Source organism: Stegostoma tigrinum, chromosome 4 (genome assembly GCF_030684315.1).
Source record: "Stegostoma tigrinum isolate sSteTig4 chromosome 4, sSteTig4.hap1, whole genome shotgun sequence".
Classification (NCBI taxonomy): domain Eukaryota; kingdom Metazoa; phylum Chordata; class Chondrichthyes; order Orectolobiformes; family Stegostomatidae; genus Stegostoma; species Stegostoma tigrinum.
Genome location: NC_081357.1, coordinates 9,076,183 through 9,094,313, shown reverse-complemented (window position 1 = coordinate 9,094,313; position 18,131 = coordinate 9,076,183). Strand labels below are relative to the sequence as shown.

General features: G+C 45.4%; 1 protein-coding gene across 3 annotated transcripts in view; it reads left to right on the top strand.

The window, feature by feature from the left end:
• The window catches only part of galnt14 (UDP-N-acetyl-alpha-D-galactosamine:polypeptide N-acetylgalactosaminyltransferase 14 (GalNAc-T14)), a 130,596-nt gene that overhangs the window by 55,328 nt on the left and 57,137 nt on the right, over positions 1 to 18,131 (top strand). For 2 of the 3 annotated variants that reach the window (XM_059645156.1, XM_059645154.1), the window contains exons 2-3: positions 6,792 to 6,961; positions 14,747 to 14,845. In XM_059645156.1, the coding sequence (XP_059501139.1) occupies positions 6,792 to 6,961; positions 14,747 to 14,845 (269 nt within the window). The remainder of the gene's footprint in view (positions 1 to 6,791; positions 6,962 to 14,746; positions 14,846 to 18,131) is intronic. The other variant, XM_059645155.1, reaches the window with a different exon arrangement.

Here is an 18,131-nt window from a genome sequence, read left to right as displayed (position 1 = left end):
TCACAGTTCGAGAGTTCTATCAGTACTTGCCATGCACAATCATCCCAAAAGGTTAGAAACTGAGGTCGGTTAAGCATAGGACTGACATCTCTGAAACTGATTAGCATAAGATTCAGAAGATTTCTTCACTGACTGCTCCTGTCAAAATTACTTCCAGCCTCGACCAGCAGTTCATTATTCACAGATCACTCAGAGTCGGAAACCGTCCTACAATCTGCAGCTTCTCCTTGGACCTTTGGGCCCAATCCATCTTGCAACTCAATGACATATTTTATAGACCCTGCTGGGAGGGTGGCTGACTGTCACATGTAAACCTGATCTTTACAGAATGCCTTAGGGGGCTATTCACAAAGATACTTACGCCACACACTGCATGATACTTGGGCATTGGAAAATATTTATGTGATGAATTCGCTCCTTCAATCTCTGCTTTTACAAAGATAATGCGTCCCTATCAAGGACTTTGCTTTGGTGCCTCCTGCCCATCCAATAGAGTCAGAGAGGTGTACAGCATGGAAACAGACCCTTCAACTTGTCCACGCCAACCAGATATCCTAAATTAATCTAGTCCCATTTGCCAGCATTTGGCCCATATCCCTCTCACCCTTCCTATTCATACATCCACCCAAATGCCTTTTAAATGTTGTAATCGTACCCAGCTCCACCACTTCCTCTGGCAGCTCGTTCCATACACGCACCACCCTTTGTGTGAGAAAGTTGCCCCTTAGATCCATTTTAAATCTTTCCCCTCTCACCTTAAACCTATGCCCCTCTAGTTTTGGACTCCCCTATCCTGGGAAAAAGACCTTCGCTATTCACCCTATCCATGCCCCTCATGATTTTATGTATCTCTGCAAGATCACCCCTCTGTCTCTGATGCTCCAGGGAAAATAGTCCCAGCCTATTCAGCCTCTCCCTATAACTCAAACCCTCCAAACCCTGGAAACATCCTCATGAATCTTATCTGTACTCTTTCAAGTTTCGCAATGTCCTTCCTGTAGCAGGGAGACCACAGCTGAACTCACTATTCCAAACATGGCCTAAGCAACGCCCTGAGATAGTAGGAACTGCAGATACCGGAGAGTCTGAGATAACAAGGTGTACAGCTGGATGAACACAGCAGGCCAAGCAGCATCAGAGGAGCAGGAAAGCTGACGCTTTGGGTCGAGAATTTCTGAATGATTTCTGAAGAACAGTCTAGGCCCGAAATGTCAGCTTTCCTGCTCCTCTGGTGCTGCTTGGCCTGCTGTGTTTGTCCAGCTCTACACTTTGTAATCTCTAACCAATACCCTATTCAGTCTCAGCATGGCCTCTCAACTCCTATACTCAATGCACTGACCAATAAATTCCTGTGTGTAAATTAGATTAGATTCCCTACAGTGTGGAAACAGGCCATTCGGCCCAACAAGTCCACACCGCCCCTTGAAGCATCCCACCTAGTCCCATTCACCTATAACCCACACACCCCTGAACACTACAGGGCAATTTCTCATGGCCAATCCAACTAGCCTGCACATCTTTGGACTATGGGAAGAAACCAGAGCACCCGGAGGAAACCCACGCAGACACGGGGAGAATGTGCAAACTCCACACAGACAGACGCCTAAGGCTGGGATTGAACCCAGGTCCCTGGCGCTTTGAGGCTGCAGTGCTAACCACTGAGCCACTGTGCCGCCCTGCAAGTGAATATTTTAAAGTTAATGATGAAATGAGGACGGCATCAAAGAAAATATTGGAGTGTGCAGATTTCAGAGAGTGACCTGAACTACCCTCTCTGCTGTGATCAATTTTAGACATTTTTCTGGTCCTGGGTGTGATATTCTACAGAAAGCCCCATGGCTGGAATCTTTCAGAATGTACAATGTGATAGGAAAACTACAGGGGAAGCATGTGGGATATCCTGCACAGCAAACATTGTGTCTAATACCATCCCTTATTGAGAAGCCATGGTGGAAGAAGAACCAAGGTAATTTGTGACAGCATGATCTTTGTTCGAATAGAAAACAGTAGGTTCCTCAAGAGAAATTGACTAGATAATGAATCAATTGAGTGAATGATGGAAATTTATGAATGGGGATGGATTGTGAATGGAATGGTTTGATGATCTGTAGGTGAATGGGCATAGCTCAGTGAACAGTGATGTGTGGGGCAAAAATATATTTTGTCAAAGCGTCAGAGATAATGGGACCTGCAGATGCTGGAGAATCCAAGATAATAAAGTGTGAAGCTGGATGAACACAGCAGGCCAAGCAGCATCTCAGGAGCACAAAAGCTGACGTTTCGGGCCTAGACCCTTCTTAAAGATGAAGATGAAGATAATGAAGGGCCTAGGCCTGAAACATCAGCTTTTGTGCTCCTGAGATGCTGCTTGGCCTGCTTTGTTCATCCAGCTCCACACCTTGTTATTTTGTCAAAGCGTTTTGTCTTTCAGACATCAGGACAATTTGCAAGTATATCAGTAAAAGAGAAAACAACATTTATCTTTGAGAGATGAAGGTTAGTTAGTTGGCAAGTGGACGGTGAACAGTAGAGGTTTGGAAAATGCACCAGTTAATTATAATTGACACTTAACTACCAGGTTTTGTTTAAATGGTAAACTGGCCATGATGAGTGTGATTGGTCAAAGAAATAAATCAGCAAATGGGGCATTGCCTTTTGCTTAGTTGCAACAAGAGCAGTGACTGTACATGTTCTTTCTGCCTGTTAGGAACAGGTACCTGTGTGTTAATGTATGTAGAGACAATAAAAAGTGCTGATGCTGGAATCCAGCAAACAGGAGGCTGGAAGACCGCAGCTGGCCCGGCAGCATCTAGAGAAGAGGAGAAGTCAATGTTTCAGGTACTACCCTTCTTCAGGACTGATAATACCCGAAATGTTGGCTGCTCCTTTCCTCCAGACGCCGCCTATCCTGCTGTGTTCTTCCAGCTTCCATTTTTTAATTGTACGTAGCTGCTCATTTTGATAGCGTGCTGAAAATCAGTCCCTGCTATTCTTGGGGTCATCACAAAAATTAGTTTTTAAGAAGTATGCAAGAATCTCCAATTTACCAGGTTTTCAGAGCCAGGTTGATAGAAAGCACAGCCCAAGTTTTTGTATTTAATGATAAATACTGTTAATTACATGCACAGACAAATAATTGCAAACCATCAGCCTGTAACTCTATTGATTAAAACTCTACTCTCAATATAAACTCAGCAAGCAATAGTGAAGGCTACTAGGATTTTGGCCTTTATTTCAAAGGGAATGGAGAAAACATCCTGGCCATAACTGAAATACCGTGAACACTTCAGTTCCCCCTTACTGAAGGAAAGATATACAGGTATTGGAGGCAGTGCATAGAAAGCTGATGAGGATGGTCTCAGGCATGGAGGGATTTTCGTACAAGGAGAGGTTGAGTAGTTTTGGGATGGACTCATTGGAGTTTAGAAGAATGAGAGGCAATCTTGTTGAAACATATTAGGGACTTCACAGGATAGATACAGAAAGGTTGTTCCCCTTGTGGGACAGTCTGGGACTAGAGGGCATTATCTCAGAGTAAAGGCTCACACATTGGAGAGAGAGTTGAAAAGGAATTTCTTCTCTCAGAGAGTAGTGAATCTGTAGAATTCTTCACCACAGGGGCCTGTCATTATGTGTACTCAAGGCTGAGATAGAATTTTAATCAGGAAGGGAATGAGGATTGTGGGGAAAAGGCAGGAAAGTGAAGTTGAGGATTATCAGATCAGACATGATCTCATTGAATGACGGAGCAGATTTGTCTATTATAGAACATTACAGCACAGAACAGGCCCTTCAGCCCTCGATGTTGTGCTGACCTGTCATACCGATCTCAAGCCCATCTAACCTACACTATTCCATGTACGCCCATATGCTTGTCCAATGACGACTTAAATGTACTTAAAGTTGGCGAATCTACTACCGTTGCAGGCAAAACGTTCCATTCCCTTACTACTCTGAGTAAAGAAACTACCTCTGACATCTGTCCTATATCTTTCACCCCTCAATTTAAAGCTATGCCCCCTCGTGCTCGCCATCAACATCCTAGGAAAAAGGCTCTCCCTATCCACCCTATCTAACCCACTGATTATTTCTAACCCACTGATTATTTTACATGTCTCAATAAGTCACCTCTCAACCTTCTTCTCTCGAACGAAAACAGCCTCAAGTCCCTCAGCCTTTCCTCGTAAGAACTTCCCTCCATACCAGGCAACATCCTCGTAAATCTCCTCTGCACCCTTTCCAAAGCTTCCACATCCTTCTTATAATGCAGTGACCATTAGGCATGGCTTTACAATGCAGACTGAAGACTGCAGCTCACCGCCATCTTCTTGATGGAAAGGGTAGGTAATAAATCCTGGCTTTGTTAATGGTGCCAAAGTTCCTCAAAATCAGAATTGAAAAGGCTTTTTCTAAAAAAAACATAGAATCCCAATAAGTTGCATTGAAAGCAAAGTAGTCCTAGGGCTAAAAGGCACACCCCCACTCACTGCTTGCAATTCCTAAGCTTGAAATGGAAGAGTTTGCTTTGATCATGATGTCAAACCCTAAAATTGTACTATCAGCAGAATTATGACAAGAATTGTCATCAGACTGATGACAATTCCTGGGACAATAGGACCAATGTATGAAGAGAGACTGGATCAGTCATGATTATATTCATTGAAGTTTAAAATAATGAGGCCTAGCTCATAAAAACCTACAAAATTCTAACAGGATTAGACAGGATAAGTACAAGAAAGATGTTCCTGATGACTGGGAAGTCCAGGACATGTCGAAAGGTAAGGGGTAGACTGAGATGGGGAGAAATTTGTCCATTCTATATATTGAAGTGTCTACAATGAATAACTAAAACGCAGAAAATACCTAATACTGAACAGATGATAAATAATACAGGGGGTCCTCGAGCTACAAATGTTAGACTAAAAAAATTCCTATTTTATGAATCTTTATGCTGTGGAACGATCATCAGATCCTGTTCTGCTCAGTGACTGAACAGTCAATGGGAGGATTAATATACTGCTCATTTGCAAATTAATGTGTTTATTTGTATTTCCTTTGATTACATTTTTGAAATTCCCAAAGTAAGTAGCCAGCTGCAGTCCAAACTGTAACAAAAACATCTAATAACAAGACAGTCATTCTTTCATAAGGGGGACAGTGGGAAAAGAACTTGAAGAGCATTAATTAAAATACAATACATGGGAACAGACCTCTAGGCTGGGCCACAACATTTGTATTCGGAATTGGCTTGGTTAAATGGGCATCTTTAAAAAAATTCATCATTCAACTTTAATATTGTCATTTTGCCATCAATAAAAGTACTGAAGATGCCATTCATCCTATCATGCCTGTGCCAACTCTTTGAAAGAACTTGATTATTAGTGACATTTAGGAGACCTTTCCAAGCAGGCCTTTTTTTTGCCCCCTTATCACCAACATCTATCCAATTCCTTTCTAAAAGTTGGGATTGAATCAATGTCTACCATTCTACCAGGCACCAAATTCCAGATTATGAATACATGCCATTTTTAAAAAATTCTCATTTCAAATCCAGCTCTTCTGTTAAATATTTTAAATTTGTTAAATCTCTCGTTAGTGACCTGATAGTGGATACTGTTTCTCTCAACAGCTCAGTATCTTCCAGGTAACAGTAGAACTAAGTGTAAATAGAAAAAGACAGACAAAAAACCAACTACCACATGCAAATACATAAAGAGGTCCGAGATGGTGATTTTGATATTATGCTCTTACATTTTTTTTTCCCTTTATTCATTCGCAGGAGGAGGGCGTCGCTGGCCAGGCAGCATTTATTGCCCATCCCTAATTGCCCAGAGGGCAGTTAATAGTTACCCACATTGCTGTGGATCTGATGGTTTTTTTCCCCTGATTACTATATTGGGATCATTAGTCATTTACTAAAACTAATGGTTTCTAGTTTGTGAGTGTCACTCCAGTGGGAATCTCCTCTCTATGTCTACCCCAACAAAGTCTTTTAAGACCTCTGTTATGTTAGAGGACACATCTATTATAAACAAAACCCAGCAGGTTGGTTCATCTTTTAATTCTGAAATTATACTCTGAAGTGTAAATTGTTTCTGTAAATTGTTATCCAGGGCACTGTTAAGAAAAAAGTGTCCTTTTTGCAACTGCTTTAACTTTTGTTTTTTTGTGTGTATTTTGACCTGCTTACCATCCATTCTGCTACTTATCCCCAATTTCACATGTTCTGGTCCTAGTGATCAGTTTACAAACGTGGTCAGCCACTTAAGAAAGACTGTTTGGAAATCTGTGTATACTACCTCTGTTCTATCGGCATTATCTCTTGCTTCCTGTTGCTTCTTTAAGGAGGTGGAGACAGGCAGATAAGGAACGATTTAGGTAGTTCACTGCTTTAAATATATTGTCAATGGCTAATTATTCTTCAAATTCATGTTTGACATCATAGTGTAAATAATCTGACCATGAAATTCATGGAGTTGTTGGATCAAGAGAAATTCTGTTCCCTTATTTATCTTTATTTATCCTTTATTTTTCTTTATTCCTTAATTTATCTGTATATATCCTTCATGTTTGGCTTCTCTCCATCTTGGCCCAGAGGTTGCATATTTTGCTGAGTGCTGCTTGTTTTGCAGAAGCTCCCAATTCCTTGGTCACTTTTACTGCTCTCAGCTTTTTTCAACATTTTTATGAAATGGGTTACATTCTCCCAAGCTGCCGTTGCATTCACATTCTAATTGGATAGTGAGTTCAGGAATATAATCACCCCAGAGCCATCTGATATCCTCACTCAGGCTGTGCAGGAGGACTCCAGCGAGCTGCTCGATACCTTCGATGAGAGGAGATACCTCGATGCGAAACGCTGGAGACCCGGTGAAGACCCTTACAAACTCTATGCCTTCAACCACCGAGAGAGTGGCAGAGTTCCCAGCAATCGGGGGATCAGGGATACCAGGCATTACAGGTACGTCACATGGACCTCATGAGGCCTCCCCTCAGCTGGAACATCACCATGGCCACAAAATCCTGGTTTCTCAGGAATTCCACACCCCATACTTCATCATGAAGTGTAATTGCCCTGAAAGGGAATTCGAGGAATTGAAGCAGGAGTACGCCATTTGGCCCATTGGCTTAGCTCCGCCATTCTATACAATCACGGCCGACCTTAAGCTTCATCTCCTCTTCCCCAACCACTCCCTTGAAAAGACCGCAACAGTTGGGAGCACAGTTAGTGTGAAGGAGAAGGCCTGAGTAGGCCAGGGCCCCGAGTGCGACAGAGGCTTCTAGAACCATCTTGGCGAGGGAATTCTAAAGATTCACATACCGCGGAGTGAAGTAATTGTCCAAAATTTTTGGCTCTTGTTTTTCAGTTTAAGATAATCTCAGTGTCCACCCTGTTGGGCCCTTTTTGATCCCACTTATTCATTAACAAAGTGAGGACATCCTGACCCGGCAGCATTTATCGCCCATCCCTAATTGTTCAGGACCATTCAGAGTCAACCACATTGCTGTGGGTCTGGAGTCACATGTGGGCCAGACCAGGTAAGGGTGGCAGTTTCCTTTCCTCAAGGACATTAGTGAATCAGATGGGTTTTTCCCAACAATCGACAATGGGTTCATGGTCATCAGTAGATTCTTAATTCCAGATTTTTATTGAATTCAAATTCCACCATCGGCCATTAGAACCCGCCCGTCCAGAACTAATGGTTGTATTGTTTGAACAACAGCAGGTCTGTAATCATTATTTATTCATTTATTCTGGCACTATGGTCAGTGCTATCACTCCCTCCCTCTCTCTGTCTCTCTCAATCTCTGCTAACTCTAACATTTTCCTCTGTGCTGTGATTATCCCAATATGCTCACTGTTCCCTACACATTTGTTCACCAGAAATGATCCAACCTCTGCTTGGTAAATACCATGGAGTGACCTGTATTTCTATAGCACATTTCGCAACCTCAGGACATCCCAGAACACTTTGTCACAGAGGAACTGTCGTCACTCTTGTAATGTAAAAAACGTGGAAGCCCACAATCGCACGGTCTGATCCCAGTAACGTGTCAATGACCAGAGCATTGGTTTCTTCTAACTGTTGGTCAGGATTCCAGGTTGGATTCTCCTTCTTTTCTTTGACACTGTGCCATGGGATCCTTTACAGAGGATGGTGCGGTGGTGAGTTTGGTCCTACATCCTAGTAATGGGCAGCTCAGTCTGTCAGTGCAGTGTTCACTGGGATCTCTGGATTGTTCCAGGGTCCACAAACCTCTTAGTCAAAGCTCAGGAGGTTACTGAGTTGGAGTTCACGGCTTGCAGTCTAGAGTGACATTTTCAAACAGGCAGTTAAGCTGGGCCCAGCACTCAGACCTACCCCTGATTTCTTCAGTGGGGACATACTGTTCAAATCTCCATCCTGGCAGATTCTGTCACATCACTGTCAGAGACATGGGCAGTGATGTGAAGATAACAGTGAGGAATTGAGAGCGGCTCCTTCCTGAATGTTTCAGTGTAATTGGTGGGGCTCATCTCCTCTGTATTGACTCCTCCAGAAAATGATGTTACCAGCTGCCACACAGTACATCAAAAGCCGTTGCCTTCTCTTCTGTCTCACGTACACCTCGAATGAGCTCTCTGACAGCTCCCATATCCCCATCAGTTGGAACGTTTTCCACACTGTGCTCTGGATTTCTGGGGGTGATGGAGGTGGGAGTTGGGGGGGTGGGGTGGATATCTCTCCCATACCGCCCACCTTCCCTACATACACAGACAGACATTCACAGATACATACACTTGAACCCCCTACCTCAGGATACCTGGACAAAGAACGAGGCGATAATCTCCCCTTCAGCAAAGGGACAAGAGGACATCGCACTTGGGGCTAGTCAGAAAGGTGGTTGTTGACTGTAGACTCACTGACACTGTCAGAATGGCTGTTGCATGGAGGGAGGTGTGAAGGCAGCTTGATTGAAGCCCCCTGAAGCTGGAGGGTGTCAGATCTGTTGCCCCTACCCCCACAACTCCATGACCTCTTGCAATGAGTTGAGGCAGAGTTCTAACTTTCCACCCAGTGAGAGAGACTCCTTCATTGTAATGAAATCCAGTGGGATTTCCTGGGCAGACCTCGATGTTTCCTGACACCACCTAGTGAACAGCCTCTGTTCTGTGGTACCGCTCCAGTACTGTCTTGCCTCCATAATCTTCTTTCTTTCTTTGAAAGTTCAAGTTCAGTTCAGGGTTGACACTCCAATACAGAGCAGAGAGGTGCTGCACTGTTAGAATTGGTTCCTTTTCATTGAGATGTTACATCAAGGCCCTGCCCGCTCTCTCACAGAATCTCTAAAGTGTGGAGGCAGGCCATTTGGCCCCTCAGGTCCACACCAGTGCTCCAAAGAGTATCCCATCCAGACCCACCTCCCTACCCAACCACTGTATTTTTTGTGACTAACCCGCCTAACCTGCATATCCCTGGATTCTGTGGGCAATTTAGCACGGCCAATCCACCCTAACCTACACATGCTGTGAGCGGAAACCGGAGCACCCGGAGGAAACCCGCGCAGTCACGGGGTGAATGTGCAAACTCCACACAGACAGTCGCCCGAGGGTGGAATCAAACCTGGGTCCCTGGCACTGTGAGGCTGCAGTGCTAACCACTGAGCCACTAGGCCACCCAGGCAGATGTAACAGACTTCATGTCAGTATTTTGAAGAATTTCCAGTGAATAATTAACTCCCAACACCGCCATAAGCAAACTGGCTCCTTCATCACATTGCTGTTGCTGGGAATTTGCTGTGGTCAGATTAGCTCACCCGCCCGTGTCCAGGAAGTACATCTGAGTAAGTGTGCGGTCGGCTGAAAAGATCTCAGGTTTGCTCTGAAGTGATGAAAAATGCGACAGAAATGCAGGCCCATTCTTCCCTGAGACTCGCAATATGCGTTGTGCCTGAAATGAAATTCTAGAGGCTGTGCCTCTGAATGTGACAAAGGAACAGAGGCAGGATATATTTCACATGACGAAAAGTACAGAAGCAATGTTATCACCCAGCTTCTGAAACATATATATCAGGCTTTTGGACACTAGAGAGATTGGCTGCATCAAGCAGACTTCACTGGAGAGGGTCAAATTCTCCACTGGGAGCGGTCAGGGCTTGGAATTGTCACGCAGGCTGGGTCTGGCTGCAGTGCCCTTCAGAGGGCCAGTGTGGACACGATGGGCTGAATGGCCTGCCTCCACACTGTAGGGATCCTGTGAGAGAGCCATTGCGGCTTTGATTTAACAGCTCGATGAAAAGTAATCAATTCAAACAGTGCAGCACGTCTCCTCTCTGCATTGGAGTGTCGACCTAGATAGGAGCAGGGCTTGAGCTCACAACCTCGGTCGGTAAAAAAGTAGGCAGGCTGTTTGGAAGCATTTCAAATTCTCAAGTCACTTAAATACCTGGCCCTTAAAAGTGAAAAAAAAAACCCAGACTGCTTTTGAAACAAGAATACAATGTCAGTTGATGTTGATTGACATAAGCCTGAGACCAGTCGATATAGGAAGAATATCACTGTTTGACTGCTTTATGGGCTATTATTATCCAGGGGTTCCACAGGGCTGTAAGTTCATAGTTTCATTGACAATTTAGACAGCTTCTGAATGTTTAGCTAACCTTGACACCTGGCTGTTTACACAAATTATATCAGTTAGTACGGTTCATAATTTTCAGGCAAGTGAGCCAGGAGTGCGATGGGGAGAAACTTCCTTACTCAGACAGTTGTTAAGGTTTGGAATGCACTGTTTGGGAGAGGGGTGGAGGCGAATTCAATAGGAGGTTTCAAAAGAGAGCTGGATATATATTTGAAAGTAATGGGTTTAGAGGGCTACGGAGATAGGGCTGGAGAGTGGGACAAGCTCAGTAGCTTTTTCAGAAGCTAGCATGGACACGATGGTCCAAACGGCTTCCTTCTGTAAAATTCTATGAAATGCTTTTTTGTATAAAGGCTTATATATTTGAAGAGTGTGTTTATAGCAGACTAAGTATGTGAAGTGGTTTAAATGCACTATATGGGTTCTTAATCAATGACTTTTTTGTAATAATGAAGATATTTTGCACTTTATTTGATTTGAACTCAGCCTGAATGCTGAGGCCCACTTACGGCATAAACTGCGGGACTTGGCACAGAGGGGCTGGGGCGATGGGTGAGGGAGGTCCAGGTTGGCATGAATAGGCACTAAATCTGAACCTAAGGGGATGAGTGGGGGGCAATTGATTTGGCACTAAGTTGGCAAGGCAGGCACACGGGTTGAGTATGGGATAAAGCTGTTAGCATAGCGGGTGTTAGAGGTTATGAGTGTGAGTCAAAGGCTATAAGTTGGCACAGGATATAAGAGGGCTCGAGGGTGAGTGGGTAGAGGAGATATTTTGGCCTGGAGGGTATGCAGGACCATGGGGCTGGAGGGGGTGGGGGTTCACATGATTTGGAATGTCTGAGGCATGGGCAGTGAGTGAGTGAAGTTGGAAGTAGGGTGGTGGGCCTGATGGTCTGGCTACTTTCCTTTCACTAGGCAAGCCCCTTTATTGACCATCCCCTGCACAGCCTGCTGCCTGTGAGTTTAACGGGGTGGGGGTGCTGGGGGGGTGGGTTTGTTGTGGTGGTAGTGCTGTTACAGGGGGTGTGGGGGCAGTCGCCCTGAGTTCACTTAGCACCTCCCTCCTCTAGAGTCGAAGGTCGCAGCACTCGCTACTGTGTTGGCTCTGCAGAGAGGCCAGTCTTCTCACTCCAAGGTGCTGGGTCCATTCTGTGGTTTGCTAGAGCTTCCAGCTGAGGTGGGGGGTGGGGGGTGGTGTTGTGGGGGAGTGGGGGGCCTGGGAAAGGAGGCTAGACTCAGATATCTGGACAGATAGCCCCCCTGAGTCTAACCTACTCACAGAGGCTGACAGCTCAATATACAGAGAAAGACAGAGAGAGAGATAAAAAGAAAATCAATAATTCCAATTCGTCACATTGACAGACTCCCTAATATCCTAGCAGTCAGAGAAATTTATTCACCTGTTTTAATGACCAGAGCTGTTTTCCCATCAAACACTTGGTACATGACAATGTGTTGTTTAAATGTGATTTATAAACTCCTCTGAGACTGAACTGTGCGAAGACGCTGCTAATTCATGTTGAGTATCAACTATCCTCAGACAACTGGTCATGCTGAATCCCTGAGCATGATAACTGACTGAATCAACAAAAAATGTAACGTCAACATTTGCTGGGAGGTACAGAAGCCAAAAAATTCTGAAAGGAGAGGTTTGTAGCTGACGTCTGAATTGCGAACAAAGGGGTGACCTTTCAGCCCCTCAGGCCCTTCCCTCACTTTGAGAAAGATGATTGGCCAAATCGATTGTGGTCTTCATTTCCTGTCCACCTTTGACCAATCAAGAATCGATCCAGATCAGTTTTAAAAATATCCACAGACCTAGCCACTGAGTACAAAAACGCAACAGACACACCACTCTTTGAAAGAAAAATGTTCACCCCTCTCCACCTTCAATGGGAATCACCTTGTTTATAAACTGTGTCCCGTAAGGAAAACATTCTCTGTTTCCACCCAATCCCCCATTGTCAACGTCCTGGGGGTTACTATTGACCAGAAACTCAACGGAACTCACCACATTACCACTGCAACTGCAAGAGCAGCCCAGAAGCTAGGAATACTGCGGCGAGTAACTCATCTCCTGACTCCCCAAAGCCTGTCCACCATCTCCAAGGCACAAGTCAGGAGTGTGAGGGAATACTCCCCACTTGCCTGGATGGGTGCAGCCCCAACATCACTCAAGAAACTTGACACCATCCAGGACAAAGCAGCCCATTGGATTAACACTACATACCCTTGATGCTCAGGAGCAGCAGTGTGTACTATCTACAAGACGCACTGCAGAAATTCACCAAAGATCCTCAGGCAGCACCTTCCAAACCCACGACCACTTCCATCTAGAAGGACAAGGGCAGCAGATACATGGGAACGCCATCACCTTCAAGTTCCCCTCCAAGTCACTCACCATCCTGACTTGGAAATCTATCGCCGTTCCTTCTCTGTCCCTGGGTCAAAGTCCTGAAATTCCCTCCCTAATGGCATCATGGGTCAACCCACAGCAGGGGACTGCAGCAGCTCAAGAAGGCAGCTCACCCCCACCTTCTCAAGGGGCAACTAGGGATGGGCAAGAAATGCTGGCCAGCCAGTGACGCCCACATCCGACAACTGAATGGAGAAAATCCCTGATATTCCTGTAGGAAACTGTATGCCTCAATACCCTCACCTTGTAACTCCAGTGGACACAGACCCAACCTTTCCAACCTTTCCTCATCAGATAAGCCCCCAGCCCCATCCAAACCACGGGAGTAATTCCAGTCATCCTCTTTGAACTGTTTCTCGTGTGATCATAAATATTTTTGAATGAAGCTCAGGGCTGCTATGACACACAACAGGAATAGGTGAACTCCTGATCCAGAGGTAGGGTCATTGCCACTGCACCACAAGAGCCATTCTCAGATCCTGTCTTAATTATGTAGATCATAATTGATGTGGTCTCACTAAAACGCTGTAGCGAAACATCCCTATCTCACCATCCTGTTGCCCTTGTAATGAACACCAATGTTCTATGTGCCTTTCTAACTACTTATAATTGCTACCAGGCAGCATTTTGTCATTCAAACACCATGACTGTAGGCCTCAGGGCTCTGCAATAGCCCTCTCTTTAGATAAGGTGTTCTTCCTGAGGTTCTGCATCAGGACAAATGCAAGAATGCCAAAATTCCTGACCGTCACAGCCCTTTGGACGAGAGAGGGGTGAACCATGCTGAATAGTTGGCGGATTGACTCCTTGTTCCAATAAGGGACCCGTTGTCTGGAAACAAGAAGATTTGAAACATTGGTTGAGGACTCTATAGTTTTTCCTGCTTTCCCAGTGCCTCAGCCAATTAGAGTTTTCCATATTCAACCTTTAGCGAAATCCTTATTATTGAACGTGTTTTAATGTTGCTCCTGAACCCAAGCCTTTCCCACTGGTTCCTATCTCTCCCGTCTCTCAGGCCTCATACCAGGAATGTTAAGGAGCTTTATGGTCAAAGTGGTGTTTTTGAAATGTGTTTCCTGTTGTTATGTGGGAAATGCCACATCCAATTTGTACACAGCAAGCTCCCACAAAGACCACGATGATAAATGGCTGGGTTAAATGCTATTATAACATTAGTGCAAAGATAAACATTAGCCCTTCTTTGTAATCGTGCCATGAGATATATGTCTGACCTAAATGTTGGCTCTTCTGACAGTGAGGCACTCCCACAAAACTGTATTTGGAGTAAAGGGCTCGAACTTTATTCCTCAAATCTTGGAATGGGCCTTGAACCCAGAACCTGTTGCCTCAGAGACAAAATGTATCACTGTAAGAGTCACTGCTGTCCCTGTTTTAGCCCCTCTTTACTTTCGCTGTGTTCCCCTCACATCTTAATGCTTCTGTCACATGGAAACGAGAACAGCACACATCTGTGCACGCTGAATTCTTCTCTGGTTCTCCCTCTGTGTTCCTCTGATTGTCTTCCTCAGCTGATCCACTTAAGAACTCACAGTTCTTGGGATGGGTTGATACCAATATGTACTTTCCACAGTTACTGACTCAGATCCCGGTCTTCCCTTTTGTATCATGTTGTGTTTTGTTACAGGTTTCCGGAATCTGGGGAGTGTGTGTAGTAACGCCCTGATGATTATTCTCCCTGTGTTCACAGATGCTCGATGCAGCAGTACAGTGCTGACCTGCCTCCCACCAGCATCATCATCACTCTCCACAACGAGGCCAGGTCTGCCTTACTGCGGACAGTACGAAGGTGAGAGTCAGCCCAGCCTCCTGCTTCTCACCTGCTCCAGGCTGGACTCAGGGTGTCACACAGCAACATAGCACATTGTGTGTGTGTGTGTGTGTGTGTGTGTGTGTGAGAGAGAGAGAGAGAGAGAGAGAGGGGGAGAGTAACAGAGAGAGAGTGAGAGATTGGGAGTGTGATGTAAAGAGACTGTGAGAGAGTGTGTCTGATCAAGTGTGATCAGGTGTGTTCGATCGAGTGGATGTGTGTGATTGAGAGTGTGTGTGTGCAGGCATGAAATTGTGTATAATCAAGTGTGTATGTGTATTTGGCTATGTGTGTGTCTATGAGAGAGTGTGTGTGTGTGTGTGTGTGATAGAGTGTGTGCATATTCAGGTGTGTGTATTGTCAGTGTGTGTATGTGTGTGTGTGAGTGTGTGTGTGTTGTCTGTGTGTATGTGTGTACGTGTGTGCGTTGTCTGTGTGTCGTGAATGTGTGTGTGTGTAACTGTGTGTGTGTTGTCTGTGTGTGCGTGTGTTGTCTGTGTGTTGTCTGTGTGTATATGTGTGTGTATATGTGTGGTCTGTGTGTGTATGCACACATGTGCGTGATAGAGTGCGTGTATTCAGGTGTGTGTGTTGTCAGTGTGTGTGTGTGTGTGTCCGTGCATGTGTTGTCTGTGTGAGTGTGCGTGTGTTGTCTCTGTGTGTGTGTGTATGAGTGTGTGTGTTGTCTGTGTGTGTGTGTGTGTGTGTGTGTGTGTATGTGTGTTGTCTGTGTGTATGAGTGTGTGTGTTGTCTGTGTGTTTGTGTGTGTTGTCTGTGTGAGAGTGTGTGTGTTGTGTGTGTGGGTGTGTGTGTTGTCTGTGTGTGTGTGTGTCTGTGTCTGTGAGTGTGTGTGTTGTCTGTGTGTGTGTGTTGTCTGTGTGCGTGTGCGTGTATGTGTGCGCGCGTTGTGTCTGTGTGTGTGTGAGTGTTGTCTGTGTATGTGTGTTGTCTGTGTGTGTCTGTGTGTGTGTTGTCTGTGTGTGCGTGTGTGTGTGTGTTGTCTGTGTGTGCATGTGTGTGTGTGTTGTCTGTGTGTGTTGTGTGTGTGTTGTCTGTGTGTGTGTGTGTGTGTGTGAGAGAGTGTGTGTTGTCTGTGTGTGCGTGTGTGTGTTGTCTGTGTGTGCGTGTGTGTGTTGTGTGTGCGTGTGTGTGTGTGTTGTGTCTGCGTGTGTGTGTGCGTGCGTGTGTGTGTGTTGTGTCTGCGTGTGTGTGCGCGTGTGTGTGTGTGTGTGTGTGAGAGAGTGTGTGTTGTCTGTGTGTGCGTGTGTGTGTTGTCTTTGTGTGCGTGTGTGTGTTGTGTGTGCGTGTGTGTGTGCGTGCGTGTGTGCGTGCGTGTGTGTGTGTTGTGTCTGCATGTGTGTGCGCGTGTGTGTGTGTGTGTGTGTGTGTGTGTGTGTGTGTGTGTGTGTGTGTGTGTGTGAGAGAGATCAGTTTGCCTTAGAGTAAATGAAGTATTTGGAATTGAAGCACGTTTGTTCAGTGGAACATGCTGATTGCGATATGCAAACACAGACCATTGGCTCTGACACCGATCAGACAAATGCCAACATCGCAGTGAACTGTACCCCAGGCTGTTGTGGAAGTCAAGGGCGGAAATAACAGGGGCCCTGACCCAAATGTTTAAACCCTCCCAGGGCACAGGGGGATTGCCAGAATGGTTTCACTTTACCAGACTAGTTAGTGTAATATCAGTGGGAGGGAAGCTATTAGAGAAAATAGGGAAGGAGAAAATTAATCTCCATTTAGAGAGGCAAGGTTTGGCCAAGGACAGTCAGCACCGCCTTGTCAGAGGGAAGTCCTACCGAACAAATCGGGTGGAATTTTTTGAGAAAATGATTAAATCAATGGGTGATGGTAGGGCAGTTGGCAGGTAGATCCAAAATTGGTTGAGAGACAGGAGCCAAAGGGGGGTGGTGGAAAGCTGTTGGTGTGACTGTAGCCCAGTGTGCAGTGGTGTACCACAGGGATCAGTGCTGGGTTCCTTATTTTCTGTAATGTCCATAATTGAGAATATAGGGGTCAATGATAAGTCAGTTTGTGGATGACACTTTGGCTGGGTACTGGTTGGTTGATTTATTATCACGTGTACCGGTGTACAGTGAAAAGTTTTGTTTACGAGCAGTACAGGCAGATCATAGCAAGCAAGGGCTTACAGATCAGAAGTTGAAAAAAAGAATTAGACAGAGGCATACAGGTTACATAGCACAGAGCATGCGTTAGACAAGATCAACGTTAACAAGATCGGCATTATTTCAGGTACAGAGTCCATTCATCAATCTAATAACGGCAGGGAAGAAGCTGTTCTTGAACCTGCTGCTACATGTGTTCTGCCTGACAGAAGGGGTTGTAGGAGATCGTTACCAGGGTGTGATAGATCTTTGATGTTGGCCGCCTTTCCACAGCAGCGAGCCGTGTAAATAGAGTCCGTGGATGGAAGGTTGGCTTCCGTGATGGTCTGGGCTGTGTACACCACCTTGGGAAGCCCTGGGAAGAGCAGTTGCCGTACCAGGCCATTATTGCGCCCCGACAATATGCTTTCAATGGTGCATCCATAGATGTTGGTAGGGGACCTTACGGACATGTTAAATTTCCCGAGCCGCCTGTGGGAGGAGAGGCATTGTGCCCTCTTGACTGTCGCATTTACGTGGGAAGTCCAGGACAGGTTGTCAGTTATTGTCACTCTGAGGAACTTGATGCTGTTCACTCTCTCAGCCTCCATCCATTAATGTAGATGGGGCGTGCTCTCCCTCTTTCTTTCTGAAGTCAATGATCAGTTCTTTAGTTTTTCTGCCGTTGAGAGACAGACTGTTTTCATTGCACCACGTCACCAGGCCCTCTATCTCCCTTCTGTGTTTTGTTATCATCATTATTAGATAGCTACCCTTCTACGGTGGTGAGATCAGCGAACTTGTAGATGGTGTTCATTCAGAATTTGGCAACACAGTCGTGGGTGTACAGGGAGTACAGTAGGGGGCTGAGAATGCATCCTTGGAGGGGGGGGGGCTCCACTGTCGAGTGTTATCATTGGAGGAAGTACAGTTGTCTATCTCCAGCGACCTACCTGGTGAGGAAGAGGTGTTATGGGAGGATACAAATGGATTAGTCAGAGAGACAGATCAATGACAGATGGAATTTAACCCTGACAAATGTGAGGTGATGGACTTAAGAAGAAGGAACAAAACACGGAATATTCAATGAATGGCAGGACATTAGGAAGCTGAGGAACAGAAGGATCTCAGGATGCTTAGCCACGGAGCCCTGAAG